Source organism: Borostomias antarcticus (genome assembly GCF_949987555.1).
Source record: "Borostomias antarcticus genome assembly, chromosome: 4".
Classification (NCBI taxonomy): Eukaryota; Metazoa; Chordata; class Actinopteri; order Stomiiformes; family Stomiidae; genus Borostomias; species Borostomias antarcticus.
In genome coordinates, this window is record NC_140237.1 from 28,612,874 (window position 1) to 28,637,265 (window position 24,392).

Consider the following 24,392-nt stretch of genomic DNA (forward strand, 5'->3'; position numbering starts at 1 on the left):
TGTTGTTCTCTAAACACTCACTGCATACTTGTATTTTGCTGAAATGTTTCTTCTGGCTTCTCTTTAGTTTGGCTTGTCGTGGGAGTTTGTGTACCATACTGATGCCAAATGGTGTTTATATTACCGGTAATCAACAACTCGGAGACTAAGTGGCACCTTCTGTTCTGTTACTGTGTAATGGCCAGATTGTTCATGGGAGGTGGATTGTCTAACACAAACATCCTAAAAATGAATAAAACTGCTAAAGGAATGTTGCTTTGTTTTGCCAGATAGCTCAATCGGTACAATCAAACCTGAGCAAAATGAAGGATAGATCTTTAGACTTTTTATAAATGTATAGATAACATTGTTGAAATGTCACTTTATTACAATGTACTGCCCAGTGCCTCTAGTCAGAGTGGGCGTGTGTCTCCTGTGTAAAAGTGGATGTCTGCATGTGCTATGGGGGAACAGTTGGCTGGACTGGCCAGAGCTGGAGTCAATTCAATCAAATTTAAGATGTAAATCCAACTTCCTAATTCAGTCAAAATGTGGTCATTTTCATTCATTCAAATCAGTTCCTGAACTGATCAGACGTGATACAGATACTCCTCTCGGTGTGTACAAACCTTACTGCAAAAAAAAAAAAAAAAGTTCTTGCTCTTTTTCTGTATCCTTCCTTCTCTGTGCCTCTGAGAAATTACTTGTCTTGTGGCCTTATTCAATGTCTGTGACTGCCAAACTTGTCCATAATAATGGTTTATGTGTTGCTTTCATGTGAACTGTATGCTGTCTTATTGTGGAACAAATGTTGAGTTAGCATTTTGTACAGTTATGGGATGTTATAAATGGTTTTGCAAATTTGAGTCCCTGTAGCAATGTCTTCTGTACCTTACTGTTCTACATGAAACCATTGAGATCTCATCACTAGGAGTGAACGGCAACCACAAACATTTTATAAAAGAGGTTTATTGAATGAAATGCATACAAATATCACACACAAAAACACTTTTTTTGTACAATACATAGATAATGTTACGAGGGTGGTTGCTCCTAAGCTCAGTTATACTGTGATGACTGATACAGGCTTCTGAACCACAGGTGAGGTGTCCATAGTCGTCTCTTCCACTGCAAAAGAGACAAGGTTACAGCTTTGACAGAAACATTCAAACGACCCCAAACAAGTAATGACGTGAACAACACCATGTAGACCTAGACCAGAGAGTCCGGCTGATTCTCAGGGGTCTACCTGTGGCCATGTCATCGGGTTCGAGTTGAGACCAGGGGGGGAGGGGTGGTGGTTTACCTGTGGTCAGGTCTACGAGTGTCTCCTCGGGCTCCGGGGGCAGAGAGATGCCCATGGCCCTCCTGATCCCGTACGTGCTGCTCACGTCGCCCGGGGCCACCTGGCTGGTCAGCTGGGCCAAGTTCCCCGTCACCTTTTCAGCTGCAGAGGGAGAGAGGGAGAGGAGGGTCAGGGGAGTTTCAAAGTGATGGATGGAGTTCAGGGCCCGTTAACGAATGTTGTCAGTGGCGTCACAGCTGGGGGACCAACTGACTGGTGAAACAAAGGGGCCCTGTGTGTGTGTGAGAGAGAGAGAGAGTTGTACCCAGCTGCAGCTCCTTGGTAGTGGGGGCCAGCAGGCAGATCATGTTGGGGGGCTGCTTGGCGCTCAGGCGCTCCTTCTGGGCTTCCTGGAGCTCCCGGAGCAGCCTTGTAGTCTCGTCCAGCTTGTTCTGGAAGTGCTGGGCCTCTGATGCAAATAAACACTGGGTTAAACCCACAGTAGCTAATTGTATAAAGTTACACAATTGGATCTCTCACACAGTCGCCCCATCTCGCTTAATTGAATGTGTTAGATTTATTTAACTCTTGACTATACGTCTTGCCTTCACAGGCCGGACAGCCGCTAGGGAAACCCCAGAGCCTTTTCAAAAACAACCCGCTAATTGCCTGCATGAAGGGTCTAAGAGGATTTACAATGAGATGCTGTATGACTCATGGCTCATTTCCGTGGCTTAAGATAATTAGCCGGCCAGCTGCTAGGGGTTTTGGCTTCTGGTGAGTCGAGAGAAGATTTGATCTTTACCTTCCGAGAGGTCCTCTGCAGCCAGCAGGTCCAGGCCAATCACAGAGCTCAAAGACGCCAGCCGACTTCTACCCTCAGTTTCAACCACCTGGGGGAAAGAAAAAAAACAACTTTTGCACACCTGTAATGTGACAGGTGCGTAGGAGAATGCCAAGGGCCAACGGTAATTAAATAAAAATCTCCTCCTGCGCACTCTCTACTTCACTTGCAGATAAACTTTAATAGGGTGAGGTACACCAATCTTCTTCAGAGTTCACCTGAAAGGTCGGCGTACCGAAACGTTTTCCTATTAATTAAAGTTTATCTGCAAGTTAAGGAGAGTGTGCGGGAGGAGCTTTTTATTTAAGTTTAAAAAAAGGAGTGAGAGATAAGCTAAGCCCTCCTCTGGAAACCATCCAGCGACTGGAAACAGAATTCCTCAAAAGAGAGCGCTAGGCAGCAGCGTCTCTCTCATGAGAGCCCCTTCCTTTAAGAGCGGCTCATCCCTCCCCCCTCGTGAAAAACAGAGGTGATATAAAAGGCAGCAACACCCAAGCAGGGAATGAGGGATACGCCAGCGAGGCCAGTGGACAGAGGCTGCTGTGTCCTACGGAGCGCAGGGTTGGGGTTTCCTCTGGCCCCCGCGCTCGCTGTGAGGAGCCCATTCAGCTTCCCCGGGGAGAGGAGAGGAGGGGTGAGGGGGGGGGGGGGGATGGGGGGCATGGAAAGAAAACACAGGCGTTTCCAGAGCCCCGCAGGTCTGGGGGAAGGGGGTGATTCCACGTGTGGATGACGGGTGGCAGTTAATGACTAGACTGTGATGTTGACACAGCTGAGATGCACAGCAGCCATGTGCAGGAGCTGTGGGGGTGGGGGGACGGGACAGGTTTTGTTCAGAGCGGTGGTTAGCCTAGCGGTGGTTAGCCTAGCGGTGGTTAGCCTAGCTAGCGGAGTCTCACCTCCGTCATGTCAACCCCGGTCTCTGGAGCCTTTGCTGGTCCCTCTCTGCCAAGAGCAGTCTGAAGTACAAGCACACATGAAGCCTACGGAACATTTCATTTTCAAATGAAAGTGTCACGACTCATGACGTGCCAGAGCAAGTGCTCACAACTAAGGTTGCAAAATTCTGGGAAATATCACAAAGTTTATGGGAATTAATTAACGGGAAATTATTTCCCCCCCCACTTCATCCCTGTTAATTCCTGTTCATTCCCATGGGAGGTTTGTGAATATTCGAATTTTGCACCCCTGCTCACCGCTTCAGTCTCTCTGATGGTTTTGGAGTGTTCCCCGTTGGTCAGCGCATCCAGGAGGTTGTCTGCCAGTCTGTACATGTGCTCCTCCGACCTGACCAGGAAGTCTGAGATACTGACCCATCCAATGACACAAACACAAACACACACACACACACACACACACTTGTATTATTTCATAAACAGTGGCAGCAGCAGCAGTAGTAGTAATAGAGTCACATCAGGTTTAACATTGTTTGGCTTGAGGCTTTGCGGTGGTGGTGCAGAGTGTCTACTCCAAAAACAACGATACAACGCCCACTCTTGTGTACAAGCTCAGACCGAGGAAGAAGAGGGACATCTGGCCTGGCCCAGGAATGCTAAAAGCCTGTTTGTTTAAACACATCGTTTGTGAAGTGGTCTTTTTACTAAACGTGACAGATATAGGATGTATTACAGAGGCAGAGTCTCGCGGAGTATAAAAAATAAATAAATTCACATTCTATCCAGAACTACTGCTCGACCCGCGAGCCAAGTGAAGCCTAAATGCCATGGAGCTCCCATGTACTGTCTGTGACGTGTCCTCCTTTTGAAGTTCTTTGGGTAGAGCGGTCCGAAGAAGGCCAGGGTTGTGAGCAGCGAGCTCCTACTCAGCAGTCGGAGGAAAGCCAGGGGTGTGAGCGGTGAGCGGAGATCCTACCTCTCTGTGCCCTGGAGGCTGGACTCTTCTCCGTAGGACGAGTAGATGAGGTCAGTGTCCTCCTTACTGATGTTGGCGAAGCTGGAGTCGTAGGCGGGAGCGAAGGATGTAAACGGGCCGTAGTTCATGTAGCACACTGTGGAGATTGGGTTACACACATACGCACACACACACAGGTGAACACAAGCATTGGGGGCAAAGAGTCAAGTTCTCATACAATAATTAGGCCTTAATAATCCCTTAATTAGGGGCCAGGCAGTCTCAGCTGCCACTCCCTCTTGTATTTGTCAGTATTCTGAATCTGAGTCTTCTTCTTCTTAAGAATCTGACTTGTTGCACTTGCATTGTGGGCCAATAGTCCTGATGGTGGCGCTACAGCAACCGTCTAAAGTTTAAAAACAAAATAGGCCCAAGGGAACAGAAACGTCCATATGCTTTAAGATGGCGGAAATTATGAAGTCCATGACTCTGTTTTACTCAAAAACTGTAAAAACCTATCAAACCCTACTTCTCCCACATGTTTTGGTCAATTGATACCCTAATGCTACACTACATCTTCAGACTGTCCTCCACAAATGATCTTCAAAATTGAGCCCACAGCACATCAAAATGTTTTACTGTAAACGTTCATGAAAAAATGAAAATGTTCATGACCCGATAGATGTAGTGTGCAATCTTTCAGAATTTTATTGTTAGTATTTTGAAGTCTGTGCTTATTTTGTCCCCTCAAACTACTGCTGTTCATACAGGAAAAAAATACACTACCCACAATCCTACAGTGCAACAGCAATGTCTCCACCAATCAGAGACGTTGTTGGCAACCCCGCCCCAATAGAAGATCCTAGGACTACAACTGGCTAAATAGACTGATTGAGAGGAGAACTGTGCCCCTGATTGTTTGATTGGTTTTCACCTGTCTTTATATATAGCCTACATGTAGCTCCCCCAGTCCAGTTCTTTGTCTATTCATTATTTGCTGTAGCTGTGCGTTTTCCGCGCCATCTTGTAAGCTTGTAAGCTTTGTCTTTTGTTCTCCACTTGTTGAGTGTGTACCTTGGTTTTATTGTTTAGTCTTTGGTTTAGTTTTTTACCCCTCGTGGTGCCTTTAACATTTTGTGGAAAATTGTTAGACCCTTGGTCTAACTTTGACTTCATGCCCAGGGTGATGGAGCAACAAAATATAAATGCATACTCATTGTGCTGTGACATGATTTTAAAGATATTTTAAAGTTGTTTTAAATTATGGTCCTGGCAGTTCTGCTGACCAGACTCGTGTATGTCATTCGTCTCCTCTTCCTCCTCCTACCTCATGCACACTTTCCCATAGTTTCATTTAGCTTAGCTGTTGGTCTTTATGCAGTTTGTCCTTAAGGGAGTGCCAGTATAGTTGTACTTTGTTGTATTTGTAATATTTTTTTTAAATGTTAGTTTGTCACCCTCTAGTAGTTAATAAATGCCTAGTACAACTTTAAGCTAGAGCAGGCCAACTTGTTCCTAATTTGTAGCTTCTGTAGCATCTGACCAGTCGTCTGCTAATCAGTCCCACTTGTGTTCAATCCAATCAATCAGTGAATCTATGCTCAATCCAGAGCCCACAACTCATTCCCATCACAGTATGTAGGTCTTCAGCTGCTCCCCTCCACCCTACCTGGAGTGATCGAGTTCCTCTTGTCTTCCCTGAAGCCCTGTAGCGTGTTGATGCCAGTCTGCAGTCTGCCAGACATCATGCCCAGCTTCACGGGGCAGTACCCCACATCTGCAGAGGACACAGATGATATAACACTGTTAGACATCCACATATCTGAACGGGTTTGTAGAAATGCCTGAGAGAACTAGCTAGTGAGCCCTGGCTGTACCTACCTCCGGCCGTTAGATCAGCCGGGTTCAGGATGGCCAGAGTGGTAGAGCCATCCGCCTTCCGCCTCACAAACTCCAGCTACAAGACAACAGCAGAATATTACATTGTTACCCACAATATGAGAAACATAGTTGAGGCTTATGTAGATACACACCATCTGACAAGATATACCTAAAGCTTGGTGTGTGTGTAGTTGGCTACAGTTGGCTACTTTCATGTAGGTGTTCGGTTCCAGTTTAGCCAGCGGCTCCTCTCACCTCACTCTGCAGTTCTCTGTTGGAGAGTTTGCCTCCTGACTCCCTGATGACCTTGCGCATCTCCTCCAGCTCTTTCTCCGCCAGGCTGACGGTCTTAGAAATCTCATCTTTACTGTCTTTGTCCTGACTGGAGAAACAGTGCAACACAGAGAAGGTGAGATGCGTTGCCCCCGGGGGAGTAGGGCTTCACAGCCCTTTTGGCACCAAATAGCAGCTCAATGACAATGTTGCTGACAGCCATTAGCGATGCTGAGATTATCTCCTGCGATAAGAACAAGAATGTGCTTGAGGCGTTTTTTTTTTTAACCCAAAGATGAAGACTAAGAGGATGAATTCTGCTGTATATAGGACCTATGCATATTTCCACTATCAGCGTCTTCTTTAAAATGTCTAATTAACCTAAATTGTTTTCCACCTAATATCTTTAGGTGGTTTATGAGGGCAACAACCCGAGGTTTGCATTTTCCGTGTGTGGTAAGGGTAACATTCTGCATAGTGCTGACTGCATGCAAGACCCAACATGCTCACAGGCATTCCTTTCATTCCCAGCTCCCGGCGCCTGTGTGGAAAGAACTGATTCACCAAAGTCAAAGAAAAACTAGCCGACAGACGCTGGAACTTCCTGATTTATCAACATCAAGGGGCAGGGCCCAGACACTTCCTAGTTAGCCTCTATGTCTTTGACGGATGCGCTCAGTCATAACAAACAATCTCATGTAACAGCATATCAGCTGTCTTATGTTACTGCAGCGGCTGCCTATCAAGCAAACATAACAGAATATCCTGCTGCTACAAAATATACAAACTAACCGCATGAACAGGCAGGAGTCCATGCAGATAGTCAACTAGATACTATTGTAATTGGGCGAACTGTCCCTTTAAGTATTTTAGTCTGACCAAATAAGGCGATCGTGCCTATAAGCTTTTAGATGTAAGATGCATGTGTTCTCCTACAGGGATTTAGTAACAAAGGTATAGAGAGTGGCCGTGTATTTGTGCAGGGAGCAGCACCTGGGAGGGCAGGGGGACTGGGAGTTCTCGCTGGCGTCTGTGGGGACGGCACCATCTTTAGGACGGTCAAGGCTAGAGCCTCCCTCCTCCTCCTCCATCTTCCCTGATTGGCTGGCAGGGTTGTCCAGGTCCGTCATGAACTCTATACTCTGCCGAAGGCTCTCAAGCCTCTCCTGGAAGGTAAAGAAAATGTATACATGATCACATTACTCGTCACAATGCTCACTGCTCCAAGCCAATAGACCTCTGGGGATAAAGAAAGTTGATAGCTGAAACTTGAAAAGAACTGTCCGTTTCCATTAGTGCAAGTTTAGTCACACACATAATGTAGTGATCCAGATCTAGAGATCGAGGGCAACTTGCAGCTATCTGGTGCCCTCTGCTGTTTCTCTATGGAAACATCCAGTGGCTTGACATCATACCTACTGTAACTTTCTCTTCTTACTGATAGGGCTGCACAATTATGACAAAGAAACTTGCCTATATTAATGTGTGTGTGTATATATATATATATATATATATATATATATATATATATATATATATATATATACACACTAACCTGATATTGTATTTGTGATTATTAAGTGCGATTAACCACTTGGCACCACAGTGGTACCACTTTCATATAAAAACGATGGTTACGTATTGTAACCCTAGTTCTATGAGTGGAGCGGAGCCCCACAGGGCTAGCTCCTATTGGCTAGCGAAACCCAGCTAGCTACATTGACTGAAGAAAAAAACATACACGCACCTGTGTCCAACCAGGTCCGGTGCACCACTGTATAAGCGGGCTACGCCCGCACATCTGCTCCTAACCGAAATTTTCAGCGAGCAGACTGCGGGGCAGCAAGTCTGTTCCCTGTGGGGCTCCGCTCCACTCATAGAACTAGGGTTACAATACGTAACCATCGTTCTATTTCGTGGAGCTCCGCCCCACAGGGCTAGCTCCTATTGGCATAAGCGGAGCTACACGACCGCACCATACACTCTTGCTGGCCCCAGTAAGGGAACCAGTCAGGACACAAGCCAGGGCTCCAAGGCGAGACCATACTAACAGTTGATCCGACCCAAGCACTGGCCCCACCCCGCCACACTCAGTCTATCACAGCCGAGGGCAAGGAGAGGTACGTGGGGCGAGAGCTGGACCAAAGCGGTTACTCCGTAACAAGCCCGTCCCAGCCTCACACATAAACAGGAACGGAACGTCACTAGACGGGCCCGCTCCTACCTTAGCTGAACCGGTGAGACCTGAGTGAGTCACGTCTGCTTTCCTAGCAGGAAAAGACCCCGCGGCTCAAACCGGTTCTCCAGTAGCGGCGAGACCTGCCATGGTCAATTCTGACTCTTTCACAGAAGACCCGGCGACTCGAGCCGAACACCTACATGAAAAATCCTGTCTAACGCTGGCTCGCACCGGCGGCTGTGTTTAGCACAGATGACGCCACAGAGACAGAGGACATGGATAAAAGGTAATAACGGACAAAAGGAGACGGGGACGACCAAGTCGCCGCCGCACAGATGTCCTCCACTGACACACCATTGAACAGGGCAACTGACGTGGCCACACCCCTTGTGGAGTGTGCCCGAACAGCACCAGGCAGAGGACGACCCGCAGTCACGTAAGACTGGGCGATGCCCTCACAGATCCAATGGGAGAGACGCTGTTTCGACAACGGAGAACCCACCTTCCCTGGGCCGTGGCAAACCAACAACTGGGGGGTGGTGCGGACCGCAGCCGTGCGCTGGACGTAACACATCAACGCACGCACAGGACACAACAAATGCAGGCGGGCCTCTTCCTCGCTCGCATGAGGTGGAGGATAGAAGGCTCCCAGCTCCAAATCCCGTGCCCTATAGGCGCCCCGGACCACCTTCGGAACGAAAGATGGATCCGTGCGCAACACAGCTTTGCTCCCATCACCCGTGATGAGAAAAACTGTCAACGCCCTCAGATCACTGACCCGCTTGCCCGACGTCAGAGCAAGGAGCAGCGCGGTCTTAATCGACAGCCACTTGAGAGATATCCGCTCCATTGGTTCGAACGGCGCTTTACATAGCGCATCCAGAACCAAGAGCAAATCCCAAGGCGGCGCCGCAGCCTTACGCACAGGGCGAAGACGGCGCGTGCCGGCCAGGAAGCGTTTAACCAGGGGATGCCCGAAAACCGTAGTTTTGGCGAACCCCTCATGGCATGCGGAAATAGCACACGCATACACCTTGATAGTGGATGCTGCCAAACCGCCACCATGACCCATCAGGTGCTGAAGGAATTCCAAAATCGCCTCGACCGAGCATGACTCGGGAGCGAAGTCCCTTTCCTCACACCAACGCGCAAAAGCAGCCCATTTGCCAGAGTAAACCAAGGCAGTGGAAGCCGCGCGCGCGCTCTGAATTGTACAGATCACGGCCGGAGAGAGTCCCCTATCAGACAATCTCCGCCGTTCAAGAGCCAGGCCACCAGCGGCCGTCCCAAGACTGGAGGTGCGCAAATTGAGCCCTCCGCCTGGGACAGAGCGTTCGGCCAATGAGGGATGTGCCACGGTTCTACAGTAGTCATGGCCATCACTTCTGCATACCATCTCGCCCAGTGGCGGTCCGGCGCTATCAGTATCACTGATGCACCCTCTGACCGCACCCTGGCCAACAATGGTAAAATCAGCCCCATCGGCGGGAAAGCATACAGCAGCGCCCCCGGCCAGGGGGCATGCGCGAACGCATCCACGCCCAGCGGAGGCTGGTCCTGCTGTCTCAGAGAGAACCAGAGGGGACACTTCGCGTTCTCTCTCGAAGCAAAGAGATCCACCCCTGCCCTGCCGAACCGGGTCCAGAGCTGAGCCACTACCTGAGGATGTAGGCTCCACTCGTCCGGGTGAGGCCCGCCCCGAGACATCAGGTCCGCCCCGACGTTCAGACGGCCGGCAATGTGCCGCGCTGTCAGTGACCGGAGATTGACATGAGCCCATCGCCACAGCGTTACCGCCAGACGGTGAAGCGCTGGCGAACGGACTCCCCCTTGTCGGTTGATGTAAGCTACTGTGGTCTGGTTGTCTGACCGCACCAGCACATCGCGCCCCTGTACCAGGTGTACAAAGTGGCGCAATGTCAGTAGCACCGTCTCCAACTCCAGGAGGTTGATGTGGCGCCGTTCTCCGACGGCCCACAAACCACCTACGGCCTGGGACAGACATGTACCACCCCAGCCGCTTAGAGACGCGTCTGTGAAGACAGCGACGTGAGCCGACACCCTGCCTATTGGAACACCGTGCGCTATTACGCGCCGGTCCCTCCAATAGTCGAGGTCTGCTGACAACGACCCCGGCATCCGCACAAGGCGCCGTCTGTGCCTCACAGGGTCCAGACGAAGCCGCGCGAACCATCTCTGCACGCACCTCATGTGAAGAAGGCCCAGTGACACTACCACATGGGCGGCTGCCATGAGACCCAGAAGGCGCATGATCGACAGAACCGCGATCTTTCGAGAAGGACGGCAAACACTGAGACTCTTCTCCAGTGTTTCCCTCCTTGAATCGGATAGCCGTGCTCTCATGGCGCTCGTGTCCAGATTGATACCTAGGTAAACAATCTGACGGGCCGGCCACAGAGCACTCTTCTCCCAGTTGATTGCAAACCCCAGGTCGGTGAGATGCCGCACCACCGTGGCGGTATGCATCAGAGCCAACAAAGGCGACGGAGCCAGTACCAGCAGGTCGTCCAGGTACGCCAGGATCCTGATGCCCTGCCGGCGCAGTGGCCTCAACGCCGCCTCCACACAATTGGAGAAGGTTCTGGGGGCGAGCGCATATCCAAACGGGAGTCTGGTATATTCGTACGCCACACCCAGGTAGGCGAAACGCAAAAACTTCCGATGCCGATGAGCTATCGGTATGTGGAAGTAAGCGTCCTTGAGGTCTATGCTGGTGCAAAAATCGCCGGGAAGGAATGCCTCCAGCATTTGTCGCACCGTAAGCATATGGAACTTCAGATTCGCCACCGTTTTGTTGAAAAGGCGGAGGTCCAAAATTGGCCTCACGCCCCCCGTCTTCTTTGGCACGAGGAAGTAGCGGGAATAAAATCCCTCGTCCCTCTGGCCTGACGGGACCACAGTTACCGCTCCCTTCGCCATCAGTTCTGCAATCTCTGCTGACAGAGCGGCAGCCTGAGCGGGACGCGGTATCACTGTCTCCACTACGCCCATGAAGGGCGGTGGGGGGCAACAAAACTGAATGAGATACCCTTCCCGTAGAACACGCTGCAACCAGCTGTCCAGGAGACATCTCTCCTGCCAGACTGTGAAGCGGTTGGAAAGAGGTTGTGCCGGAGATCGCGGGAACAGATCGAGGAACCTGCCATAGTTCAATTTGGCCCTGACCGCCACCGGACAGCTGAGAAACTCTGCTGTCCTGGCCCAAGGCGGGCCACCCTCGAAAGGGAGATGAAAAATCCCCATTGGGAGTTCCATGTCCCTGAACAGCGCGAGAACGAATGGCATTCCTGTCAAGAAGCACTTCATTCACAAAAAGAGGAAGTGAGCCGACACCGTCCGCATTGCTAACAAGCCGCCGTCGCTCATCCCATTGAGAGAAAACGGCGGAGTGTTGCAATGCGGGAAGCCCCGCCTTCTCATTTGCATGATCTGGCAAGGTGCCGTCTTTCGCAGACCGACTAGACGGGACATGAGAGGCGGGCAGTGTTAAATAGCCAGCCGAGGCAGTAAACACGGAAGTATTCTCACTGACCGGTGAGCGTGAAAACTCTCTACCTGTCGAACACACAGGGAGAGGCTCGAACGCTCGGCCCGAATGAACGAACGCCGTCTGGGGGTCTAGCGCATCTTTTTCGCCGCTAAACCCCGCCAGCGGTCGGTCCCGAGAAAACTCCGAACAGGGCAGTACAGCCATAGCACTTGGCCTGGGCGCACACATCCCCTCTGTTAAAAACCCAACCGGTCTGTTTAGAACAGGGGCGGCGAGACCTGCCGTGGTCAAATCTGACTTTCTCACAGAGGACCCGGCGGCTCTAGCCGAATATATTACATTCGCTGAACCGGCGAGAGCTGCGCGCGTCACGTCTGCTCTCTTTGCAGGAAAAAACTCCGCGGCTCGAGTCGGTTTTTCAGCTGCGGCGAGACCTGCCATGGTCAATTCCGACTTTTTCACGGAAGACCCGGTGGCTCTAGCCGAATACATCACATCAGCTGAGCCGGCGAGCCCCGCGTGAGTCACGTCTGCTTTAGCAGGAAAAGACTCCGCGGCTCGAGCCGGTCTCCCAGCTGCGGCGAGACCTGCCGTGGTCAATTCTGACTCTTTCACAGAAGACCCAGCGGCTCTAGCCGAGAACATTACAGTAGTTGAAAAGGGAGGAGATGCGGACTGCACATTACAACCAGCTTGATAACGTTGCATCGTGTTTGTTTTATTGAACAGGGAAACTTGCTCACCGCCGCTCTGAACAGAGCGTGGTGTGGGCACAACACAGTCACGCATCTTCACGCACCGTCAATAGGTGCGCCTCTTCCTACCCCAAGCCGGAGGCGGAGCGGTGGGCGCGCTTGAAGACGCCGGACCGGTCCCGGCACCCTGGGCGGGGTAGGCAGGGGGAGGTCGCGGGGGAGGAGCCGCGTGCGCAGTCCAGGAGCCCGGGCGAGCCGGTCCATGGGCCGTAGCGGGGCGGGACCCCGTGGCAGGTTGTTTAGTCTTGTGTGTCCGCCGGCGCTTGCTCCCAGTCGCGGCAGCATCAGCCGGAGCACGCGGACGTGCCGGCACACTGCGCTCCCCCGGAGCCGCGAGGTGGCGAGCGAGGAGGAGCCGGTCCTGCTCCTGGCTGCGACACTGCTCCAGGATTTTAGACACAGCTGCCCCAAACAACCCCTCCCTACTGACCGGTGAGTTGAGGAGGACACTCTTGCTTTCCTCGCGCAGACGAGTCAGGGAGAGCCATAGGTGGCGCTGCTGCACCACCGACGTGGCCATCACTCCACCCAGACAGGAGGCGGAGATTCTCACAAGCTGAGCCACGGCTCCGGCGGCTTCGGCCATCTCCGCTCTCCTGTCTTCATCCATAGAGGGGGGGGTTTGCTCCGTAGCTAGCTGGCCGATGTAAATGGCCAGCATAGCAATGGAGGAGGAAGCAGCCACGGCCTGCGCGGCCAGAGAAAAACCTTTGTCGGCCAAGGACAGGGTTGTCTTGTCTTTGACGTCCGGCATGAGAGGCTTCCTGGCCGAGCCCCAGGCGGAGGAACCAGGCACCAGGACCGCTGCAATGTCGGGTTCCAGAGGAGGAGAGCCGATAGCTGCTACGTCAGTCCAGCCGGTTACCCTCGTAGCTCTGCTGAACTGGCGAAGCGGACCTCTGATGGCCAACGGCCGCTCCCATTCAGCCTCGACGAACGCCTCCAGGTCAGGCATAGCCGGCAGGAGACGAGGAGCAGGCTGAGAGGGACGCCCGTAGCAGACGGAGCTCCACAGTGGGAGCCCCGTAGTCGCAGCAACCTCCGGGACGGAGATACCGAGGTGATGCGCGGCTCTCTCCAGCAGCCGGGGCAGGTCGCGATCGAAGGAACCCCGCCCCGGGAAGGAGGCGCCACTAGCCGTAGTGGCTTCCGACGCAGAGAGAACCTCGTCTTCCCCGGAGAGCTCATCCTCATCATCCGTAGGCGCGAGGGAGGTAATCGGGGCCGCCGGTTGTTGCGGGGGCGCGCCGATGTCCTCGCCGACCAGCTGGACCAGACCTTCAGTCTCCAGCGGCGGCGGAGCGAAGAAATGCGCCCGGAGCATCCTCTCCATGGGGTCCAGGAGGGCGCAGATCTCGCAGGCGGGGGACGGAGCCAGACCCGCTCTGGCGTGCTGCGGCCCCAGACAGCGGAAGCAGAGGTGGTGTCCCACGTCGCTGTAGCGGGAGCCGCAGACACAGAAACGATCCGGCGGATCCATCGGCACCGGCAGGGGGTCATCTAGGGACGCCGCCAGGTCCGCTTGGGTCCGCTGAGTAGACATCTTCTGATCTTCTCCAGTAGCAATGCGAGCTGAAAATTTCGAAGGAGCAGATGTGCGGGCGTAGCCCGCTTATACAGTGGTGCACCGGACCTGGTTGGACACAGGTGCGTGTATGTTTTTTTCTTCAGTCAATGTAGCTAGCTGGGTTTCGCTAGCCAATAGGAGCTAGCCCTGTGGGGCGGAGCTCCACGAAATAGAACAAGGTGATTGGAGGTGCTGCAACACTCATTCAACACTTTGTACAGTATCTGTGCTTCAAGGTCCACTGACAGATGTTTGCACTAAAATTTGCATTAAAATCTACTCATGAATCATAATTACCCTCATCATGAACGACCTGACGTAGCTTGTGTGGGCCCACAACTTCCCTTCTCCGTTCCCTACACTGGCTCCCTATAGCGGCTCGCATCCAGTTTAAATCACTGGCGCTAGCCTACAGGGCAATGAAAGCAACATCCCCCTCCTACCTCCAGGCCATGGTCAAACCCTACACCCCCTCCCAACAGCTACACTCTGCTACCTTGGGGCGACTGGTTGCCCCGTCACTCCGAGGCCCCTGCGGTCGATCAGCACGGCTCTTCTCTGTCCTGGCCCCGCAGTGGTGGAATGAACTGCCCACTGATGTCATGACAGCAGAGTCGCTGCCCATCTTTCGTTGCAGGCTCAAAACTCATCTCTTCAAGAAGTACTACAACGATCCTCCCTCTTAAGCACCTATTGTATTTGAGATTGCTATTCTTGCACTTTGCGTTCAGCACTAGATTATGCTCTTAGGCCCAAATCCACAAAGAACGGATTGCTCCTGCTAATAGCTCGATATTTTGCACAGCAATTGCAATGGCAATCTGCTCCAGTTTAGCACGATATCCACAAAAGATTTTGCTCTAATGATATGCCCGGGCAAACACGCCCACAAATTTGCCAACTGTGTGCAATTTGCGCCCATGATTGCAATTAGCCATGTACGCGTTCTTGCTATTTTTATAGAAAAATAGCAAAAACAACAAAAATATTGGCCAAGATATATAGGTAATGGCAGTAATGAAACACTTTCTTTGAAGTTTTCCCCCATTAAATATTTGAAGCTTGTTATGTGATCTATTAGATTTGAACCTCTCAGTACACTGTAGATGGGATGTGATTAAAATGTGGTAAAAAGGGCTTGAAAGGGATCTTACAAAACCATTTCGGGGAAAAAACGAAGGATCGTTTACTCACGAAGTTCAACAAACAAGCAACAAGGAAGCTTCAACTCTGAGGAAAGGTAAGAGAGAATTAAGCTGGTTTATTTGTCTTGTCTTTCTATTTTGCTGGTTTGGCATGTTGGAGACGGCCTACTTTTAGGCTATTAGCATAGAGTGCTGTCCCTGGTACTAAATGGAGAGGATAGATAAAACACACATCACTTGGTTCAGCATTGCTTGCTTTTCATGGTTGTATATGAAGAGTTTCTTTCCAAAACGAGATATATCCATTTGGAGAAATGTTGGTTATTTGACATTATTATTTAAGACATCAGCAATCAAATTCATTCACAATTTTTGTTAATTAAACTATGACTTGAACTAATTAAAGGCCAAGGACACATTTTTTTCAAATCCAGAATAAATATTTTTATTTTATAACCACAACTAGTTAATAAATAGGTAAAAAACATATCCATCTTAACACTGTCAACCATCTTAAATGGGTTAATATCTTAAATATATGGAATAGTATATACAATGATTGAATAATAATAATCATACAGACACATTAAATAATTAAATTTGGAGTTAGTGTTGGTCAGAACCTACACAATACAACCTTTTTTTTGCAAAACGCTATATATCCACCTTATACTGTAACACCATTAAGAAAAGCTAGTGGAGCAATGGTGTGTGTGTGTGTGTGTGCGTGTGTGCGTGTGTGTGACTGACTGTGTGTGTGTACGTGTGTGTGTTCAAACACATTCATAAAAGCATAGTTAACACCTATACATTAATGTCATTCACAAAATCCATTAAAAAAGCAGTGTACTATTTAAAAAGTGGAGTTATATAATAATAATTATTATAATAATATAATATAAAAGGCCATTCTGGTTATAGCATTAACCAGAGGCAATCCAATTAGATTGTCTACTCAGGTAGGGGATGGTAGAGTTGTGAATTTGTTTAGCTCATGTTTCCATCGACTGGACTGTGTGTGTGTGTGCGTGTGTGCGTGCATGAGTGTCAGCTGGGCTTCAGATGGCAGTGTGTGCCTTTTACTCTACTCTTCCTCACTGTGGACATCACTGGTCACAGCCAAGGCATGGTCGTAGAAGGCCTTGACGTGTGCTGGGGCACCAATGGCTTCCAGCAGGCTGATGATGTCCCTCTTCTTTACAGCCTTCACGGTGGTCATCATGGGCAGGGGGGCTGCTTTATACATGCCCCAGTTCTTGCCTCTCTTCAGGAGAGTGTGCTGGTAGGTGGGACCGTGGAAGGTGGTTCTCATCCCCAACCCTTTTCCATCGATCTCCAACACCCGGGCGTCGCTGATCTTGTACGACCTGGTGGACTGCATGAGAGCCTTTGTTGCAGCTTTGTGGTCACAACTCTCCCAATCCTTCCCATACAAATAGACAGAGCCATGCTTCCTCAGGATGTTGGTGTACTCTTCCGGCAGGAGGATGGTGTCCTGCTTGCGAATATCCTGCTCAATTCTTCCGAAGACTATCAGCAGGCAGAAAACTATGGCCACGTACAGGGAAGTAGTACTCCATCTTCACGTCTTTGAAGATGGTGCTTCGTAGACTGGACAGCATGCCAACCATGTTGACGTTCTTATTCTGTCCGTAGCAGGAATCACTGAACAGCCTCAAATGGCCAGCCCGCTGGACATCTTCAGCTAGACTGGATCTCAGGCAGTGGTCCAGAGCAGATGCAGTCATGTTGCTGTCTTTTCTGTTTTCATTCTCAAGCCACACATAGAGATGTCGGTCACTCAGTGCCTGCTGGCTCCTCTCTCCATGGTGGACCACAACACCAAACACATACATGTAGAGCTGCCTGGAGTAATAGGTCTGGCCGATGGGAGACTTGGGCAGAGAGAGGTTCTGCATCATGTCAAAGCAGACTGTGACTGAATCCTCCACTGCATTCAGCAGGTTGTAGAATACCCGGGCTCTGCGTCGGTGGAGCATGAATGACACAATCTCTCTCTTCCTCTCTTCCTCAGTCAAGTTGGGATCCTTCATACGCAGCTTCGAGCTCATGCAGGTGGCACAGCAGTCTTTTGCCGGATGCCCAAACCCCAGGTTGAACCGGTGGCAGAACACGTTGTAGTACAGGGAGTAGCTGATGTCCCTGTGCTTCTGATCCTGGAACAGCTGGTGCATCTTGGCCACTGACAGCTCACTCGGCAGGTACTTCCGGCCAGGTGTGCCACGACGAGCATAGTGGCTGGCCTTGCACATGAAGGAGGACACATGCTGCACTACTGCCTCTCTCTTCTCCATGTTCTCATCCACTTTTCTGGCTCCACCCCTGCGCTCCGGTCTGGCTTCCCCATGTTCACTGAAATACTTCACCACCCTGGAGACTCTGTCTTTACTAACACCTATGGAGTATTTAAGAAAAAGGTGGTTTATTCAGTTAACAATCTGTCAATAGCAAGCTAGTAGTCACTACAAGCTAGTAGTCAGTATTCAGTCTGGTATTCTCTACCAGTTTATCATATTGGTACAGGGCTACACACTGTGGTAACCATCTGATAACCCAAACGCTACATTCTAAATAAAGAACCAACATAACCAAATTAGCATTATGAAAATCATTGTAGGCTTTGTCTTTTGTCTGACTGAAGTTTTTACGCAGCACCAATAATGCCATTTGGCATATGCCTAAATTGTGGGACAGTGTGTTGTGCAGCTGGGAAAAGACTGACAGCTGATTGGCATGATTTAAAACACACTTTTTTTTTAATTATTCCTTTTATTTATGAGTGTTTCTGTGTTGTTGTTTTTTTTCCGTTATCTGAAAATCGGCATTCTAGGCTATACGTCTATCCTGGGCCTAGGCCTACATTGACAGCGGTCAACCGGCCCCCTCTGCCCCTATAAAATATTCTATTGTAGGATTTTGTCTACACTCTAGCCAAGGACACACTTTTGACAGCAATAATAATTAATTCAGAATAAAAAAAAACTAAATAGATAACAATGTATACTATTTTGTTTCAAAGACGTTATTTGTCCAAGAGAATCTCCTCAGACTCGGTGAATTCGCCAGCTGCCTGTGCGTAAAGTTGCGCACGGATGTTAACTAAGTCTACAGGCTATAGAGACTAAATAAATCTAAGTTTGCCCAAGATTACACAGGCCATTGATTTCTCATGGCACCGAAATGACTAGTGAATTTATTTGAAAAATAATCTTACCAAGGACACTTTGGAATGTCGCCTTGCAGACAGGTATCTTGGAGTGGGGAGGAGCGCTGGACAGGAGGCTGTATTTCGCGGTGACATCCCTGGGCTTCTGCCTGTCCTCGTCGGAGACTCGTTGCCTACTGACCTTATTTACAGTAGTCAGACGAAGGAGTATTTTGTCCTGCTCCACTTTTGTCTCGCTTTTGTAGAGTGTGGCGAAGTTGAAGGCCACATCTTCATTAGACAGTTTGTCGGCATGACAAAGACCAAAATTAGCTGCTGCACGGTGACCACAATTAACTCCAGGATGTTTCCCCTCTCCTGAATGCCTTATGATCTTGGCCTTCTCTTTTTGGTGGCTTGCCTTCGATGGCTTTCTCTTTCTCCCAACAACAGCTGGAATGACTGGCTCCGATCCATCATCGAAATCCATTGCTAGCTGGCGTTAGACCTGACTCGACTTGACTGACTTGATCGCTGACCTGATCGCTACGTTGCTAGCTATAGCCTACTTGACTTGACTCGACTCGACCGCAGCCGACAAAAACAATGAAACCTTACTGATGGATCTAGTTATTATTTCGTCCTCCTTTTATAATAGCCTATTAACCGATTGTTATTTTGTAGTAGTGTAGGCCTAGCCTAATCAGTGTCACTTCAGAGGTGCGCTTCTCAGTGACAGGAGACGCTCTTCTCAGGAGATGCTCAGATGCGCTCGCGCGCAGCGCTCTGAACGTTCTATTCCAGCTATATCGCGCTTTGAAAAGAAACTGGTCTGTCGGATATAGCGTTTTGTGGAAAAAATACATTTTAAAGTAGGCCTAAAATGTATAATCTTAAAATTCGTTAATGGCAATAATTCACACATACATTAAGGTACCTCTGAAGGACCATTTCCAGTAGTAAAATGCAAATGTCAAAAAATGGCGTTTATCGCGTTTTGGAACCAAACTCTTCATATGGAACCTTTGGCCCCAATTCTATTTTTCCTATTGTACTGTTAGGCCTATTGTAGAAATCCACAGAATGGAAACGACAGGGTTATGAAGTTTCAGTCAGCGAGAGAGGGAGAGAGCTGCATGAAACGTGATAGCCTACTACGTGAACGCCTACTGCACTTGACCAATAATTCGAAAAGATCATATCATATTGTATCTACCCGTGTTTATAATGTTGTTGCTATTTGTGTGTTGGGATGTGCGGGTTGTGGTTGTAGTGGGAGGGGAGCGGGTGCTGTGGGGGATATAATACTGTAGGTCAGGTGGGCGTTCCTCCATGCTCTTCCTGAGCTGTATGTTTGATTTTGGGAGTCAGTGTCAGCCTACGTCCGTGCCGTTTGGCGATTCATTAAACCAGACCCTTCTGAGTTTGCCTTACTGACGACAATACAATATTTATGTAGCCTATATGATGCCTGCTGCATTTTGTTGATTTTAGCAGTCATGTCTCTGTGTAGATAGAAGAATTTATGAATGATTATTCTGTCTTCTTGTAGATACTCCGTTGTTAGGCTAGATAAATGTAGCTTATTTGATTTTGAAACGGTAGTCTTGTGTTGTTGTTTAGCCACTGTATTGCCACCCACATGATGAAAAAAATCCACTAATAGGCATAGCATGATGATAATCTATTGCTTTACAATAGAAAAAGATTAACCCCCTCACTATTTTTGTTGGGCCGGACCTGTATTTGTTGCACTTACCACCAGCTGAATGCAATTTGTTCTTGTATATAGATAGACCTTGGATAAAGTCCATTGGCTAGTACACTGGCTTTCCCTACGTTAAATGCAATTATTGTTAGTCGCTTTGGATAAAAGGGTCCGCTAAATGACTGTAATGTTATGCAAGTTGCCACTGCTAGCCCTCCCCCTCTCTCATAGGGCACACCTGAACATATGCAGCTAAATGGCTAGCCTGTTTTCATCCAACATCCAACTCAAAAGCAACAAGATGGCGACAAACAAGCTTGCTACATCTATTTCAGACCAAGGAGGGGGAAACTCACCACGTTATCAGCTGAGCTCTCAGATTACAAAGTGAGATTCATGTTGGAAGTAGCATGAATGATAGATCTGGCAAGCTGTGTCTAACTACATAGCTGCTGATAACCTAAAAATAAGACTTTGCCATCCATCACAGAAACAGAACCTAATAAGATGGCTAACTTGAGCAATATAACTAGCTAGTAAGTAACTAGTACGTACTGTACCTAATACAGCCTAGCTTAGTTAGTAGGGGCTACCCTAATGATCACTGATCATGGGTTGCCTGGGCTTTTGGAATGCTTTCTCTTCTATTCTCTAGCAAAACGATTGAAGGTTGGTTTATAGTCAACTGCCCGACATGTCTGCTGACAATTACATCGGCAAAACTGTAGGAGTTACCTTTCAACCTCAGTGAAGTTGCTCACAGCGCATGCAAGGGAATGCCTGTGATTCATCAGCATACCACAACCACACTCGACATACATTTCTGTGATTTGTAGGGCTCATATGCTGAGCAGACCTGTTTAAAACCAGGAATGTGACTTTTAATACACGATTAAATGTGCAGGTGTAACCCACACGTTTCGGCATGCCCTGGGTGGGATGCGAACCCGGGTCACCTGCGGGACAGGCATCGCTTTAACCGTGTACGCCGATGAATCGGTGTGGGTGGATGGTATTTATACTGGGGGAGGAGAGTTCAACCAACAACACGCCACCTACTCAGAACTCACGAGGACTCGGGTTCAGTCGGTTACACAGGCCTACTTACCGGGCTGAGGATCTTCATGCCAGAGTGCAGAAGCTTCCTGGCAGCTTTGTGGTAGATGGTCTCTGGCTTGTTGTAGATCATGGCATTCTCACACATGATCCTGAGGTCCACCTTGGGATCAACCATCAATGACACACAGGGAAGTGATGGGTCAGGTCATAGTCATTTCCTTCCCCTATCCCAGACCAATGTTTGAATAGGGCAGATTTTTAAGCCGTAAGACGAGACTGAGGATCTAAGAGCATTGATTCAACAGGGGAGAAGTGTGCAAACATACCTTCAGCTCCTCCAGCGACTGATACTGCTCCTTCTTGACCTTCTCCTTCATGTTGCTGAAGTCCATGGGCCGCTTGATGACCGACGAGTAGCCAGGAGCAATGAGGTCAGTTACCGGGAACGAGAAAAACGCACTGGGGTCTTTCCTATGGGGGGAATCGGATCGCAATCAGATTTATTGCCAGGTAGGTTTTTACAAATACTAGGAATTTGTTCTGGTCAGTTGGTGCATAACACTAGTGGATAGACAACAGACAGGGTGCGAGGACTAGACAGGACAGTGCAAATGACAGTGCAAAATATAAAGTAAAGCAGGGAGCAAAGGGCAAATACAAAATCATGTGCAGTGTGTGTGTGTGTATATGTGTGTGTGTATATATATATATATATATATTTGTATATATATATATATTTATATAATTAGGGCTGTGTCAAAAGTGCCATGAAATTGAGTTTGAATATATTCTAATTAATTTAGTAGAGTTCGAACGATATTCAAATTTATATGTATTTTTCCTAATAATATAACCTTTGACTGTAATATTGTACTGTGAACAGTCGCTGAGGTGTTAACTTTCATCTTTCTATAAGGTGCTGGGTCTGGATTATTGGATTATTGCCCATAAATAAATTGTAGCCTATAAATGTTGTTATTAATGTAAATCGCTGCATAATTTTTTATAAATAATATTATTTATTAATATTACAATATTCAAACTCAAATTTAGGTTTGAACTAACTAGTTCGAAAACTATTTTTTTTCGTACTTCGATTTTTTTTTTTACAGCCCTTATATATATATATATAATCTGTGCAATGTGCTAACGTATGTGCAATGTATTATTTTACATACAATATGTGCCGTGTGCAGCAGCACATGATCTCAAACAGCGACAGTTGGATATTTATAACTGTCGTTGTAACTTGTAACTGATATGGTCGGGTGGTTCACCTTTGGAGCTGTCTGATGAGCTGGCTCAAGGCTTCCTGGAGTGGGGTCTGTTCCTTTTCTGTGGGACCAAAATGTTGGTACCGAGTACTTTACAAATGAGGATTATGCCAAAAGTGTACACCAGTGGAGAGAGGCATATTATAGATGTATTTATTACCTTCTCTCTTAGCCAGGGAGGAGGATGACAGCTCCACTCGGACTGGAGTCCGGCTTTGCTCCCTGTCATCCCAGTCCGTGTCTGCAGAGTCCTGTCCTTTCCTCTTCTTGGTCATCTAAACAGACCAACAGAAAGATGGTAAATGGACTGGTAATGGGAAATAAGATGCACTTACATGGCACTTTTATCCATTCTCATTCACACACACACGCTCACACAGCAATGGCGGCGCCAGGAGGAGACGGGATTCGAACCGCTGACCTCCTGAGGCACAGTCTCCCCACAGATCTTTAGAAATGGACTACTAGGCTGTCCTTCATGCAAGGTAAGAGCAAACTGCAAGAAGTTGTCGTACACACAGTGAAGTAGCGACACCCCAAGCAGGTTTACAATTTTACCTTTTTCCTCCTCTTGTCATCTATAGGTGAACCTGGGCTGCTTCTGTCCTTATCTTCCCTCTTCTTCTTTTTCTTCTTCTTGTCCTTGGGTTTGTCGTAATCGACCTGTTCGTCATAAAAATGTTCACGACTCGAGCTTCCAGTCGTCACTTCATTCCCAGCGACCTTCAAGACCAGTTTCAGCGGCCTCTCGCCATAATCTGGGGATATCAAGCAGGACCCGGTGGATATCAAGCAGGACCCGGTGGATATCAAGCAGGACCCGGTGAGAGACATTACCAAGTTTATTGCCAAGGATGCTCGGGCTAGCTAGCTGGGTGAATTGGTTAGCTAGCCACTAGCTAATCTAGCTCCTATGCTAGCCGGCTAGCTGCTGTTTTTAAGATCTTTCGTAGAGCTAAGTAGTATGTTGGTAAAAGTAAGTTAAAAACACGTTTATCAGGTACAATTACTAGCTAGCTAAGTTCTAGCTAGCACTCAGAAGGAAGCGTGAACACACCACGGTCGTGCTAATGTTAGCTAGCTAACGGCTAGCTAGCTCTGGAGCAGCTGAGCGCGAGACCACTTTCTTTAGATCCCGCGAGCGGAACGTTAATAGACCAAATCGGTAACCAACATCATATATCTGCACGTAAAGATGAGTGGATTGGGCACTAATGTCTTACCTTCGTATGCGTGTTTTTCTGACTTATGCTTCTTATGCTTTTTGCCCATTGTTTATACTGTACTGATGCACCACCGGTGGGTTGTTCTTTGTGATCTCTAGCGGAAGGAGAGGTCTGGTCAAAGGGTTGGTTTGGTTCAGGGCTTTACTGCAGCGCCGTCTGCTGGGTGGCGGTGGACTACTATAATACTACTATCCTCAACAATAGTACTACTATCCTCAACAAAAGCACAGACAAGATAATCTATTACATCCTCATACCCAGTGTCCTAAAGCTGTTGTTTTTGAGTTACATTGTGTGCTTCAAAAATATATACTGTCAGCCCCCTTAATCAAGCCAAATGTATTGATAATTCCTAAGAATTTCACACAGTGCATTTTTACACTTTCACACAGTGCACCTGTAGGGTACTTGTGAGTAGTGGTACACTGACTACCTACCTTAAATGTGATTATTGTAAGTTGCTAAAGATAAAGGCATCTGCTAAAATGACTTATGGAATGTAATATAGCTTCTTTGTTGACCATACTGCTGCTGTAAAGACACACCCCCCCCGTCCTGTAATAAAATAAATAAATAAAATAACAGTGTAACTATAGCCTACCCTACCTATCTAAACTAAAATAATGATGTGTACACTATATCAACAGTAGAGGGCGGGATAACCACAATTGTACCACAGCCACCACAAA

At 48.5% G+C, this 24,392-nt stretch overlaps 1 protein-coding gene across 1 annotated transcript; it reads right to left on the bottom strand.

Annotated features, from left to right (window-relative positions):
• Positions 1–974: 974 nt before the first annotated feature.
• brd7 (bromodomain containing 7) lies at positions 975–23,787 on the bottom strand. Its single transcript, XM_084436872.1, has 17 exons — positions 23,701–23,787; positions 23,036–23,235; positions 22,638–22,752; positions 22,481–22,538; positions 21,530–21,674; positions 21,253–21,363; positions 7,107–7,279; positions 6,096–6,222; positions 5,841–5,916; positions 5,629–5,736; positions 3,981–4,116; positions 3,305–3,416; positions 3,008–3,091; positions 2,070–2,157; positions 1,590–1,733; positions 1,286–1,426; positions 975–1,107 (listed from the first exon to the last, which is right to left on the bottom strand). Exons 1-17 carry the CDS (start codon positions 23,747–23,749, stop codon positions 1,043–1,045), a joined length of 1,932 nt encoding a protein of 643 aa, XP_084292998.1. The 5' UTR covers positions 23,750–23,787; the 3' UTR covers positions 975–1,042.
• Between the last annotated feature and the right edge of the window lie 605 nt (positions 23,788–24,392).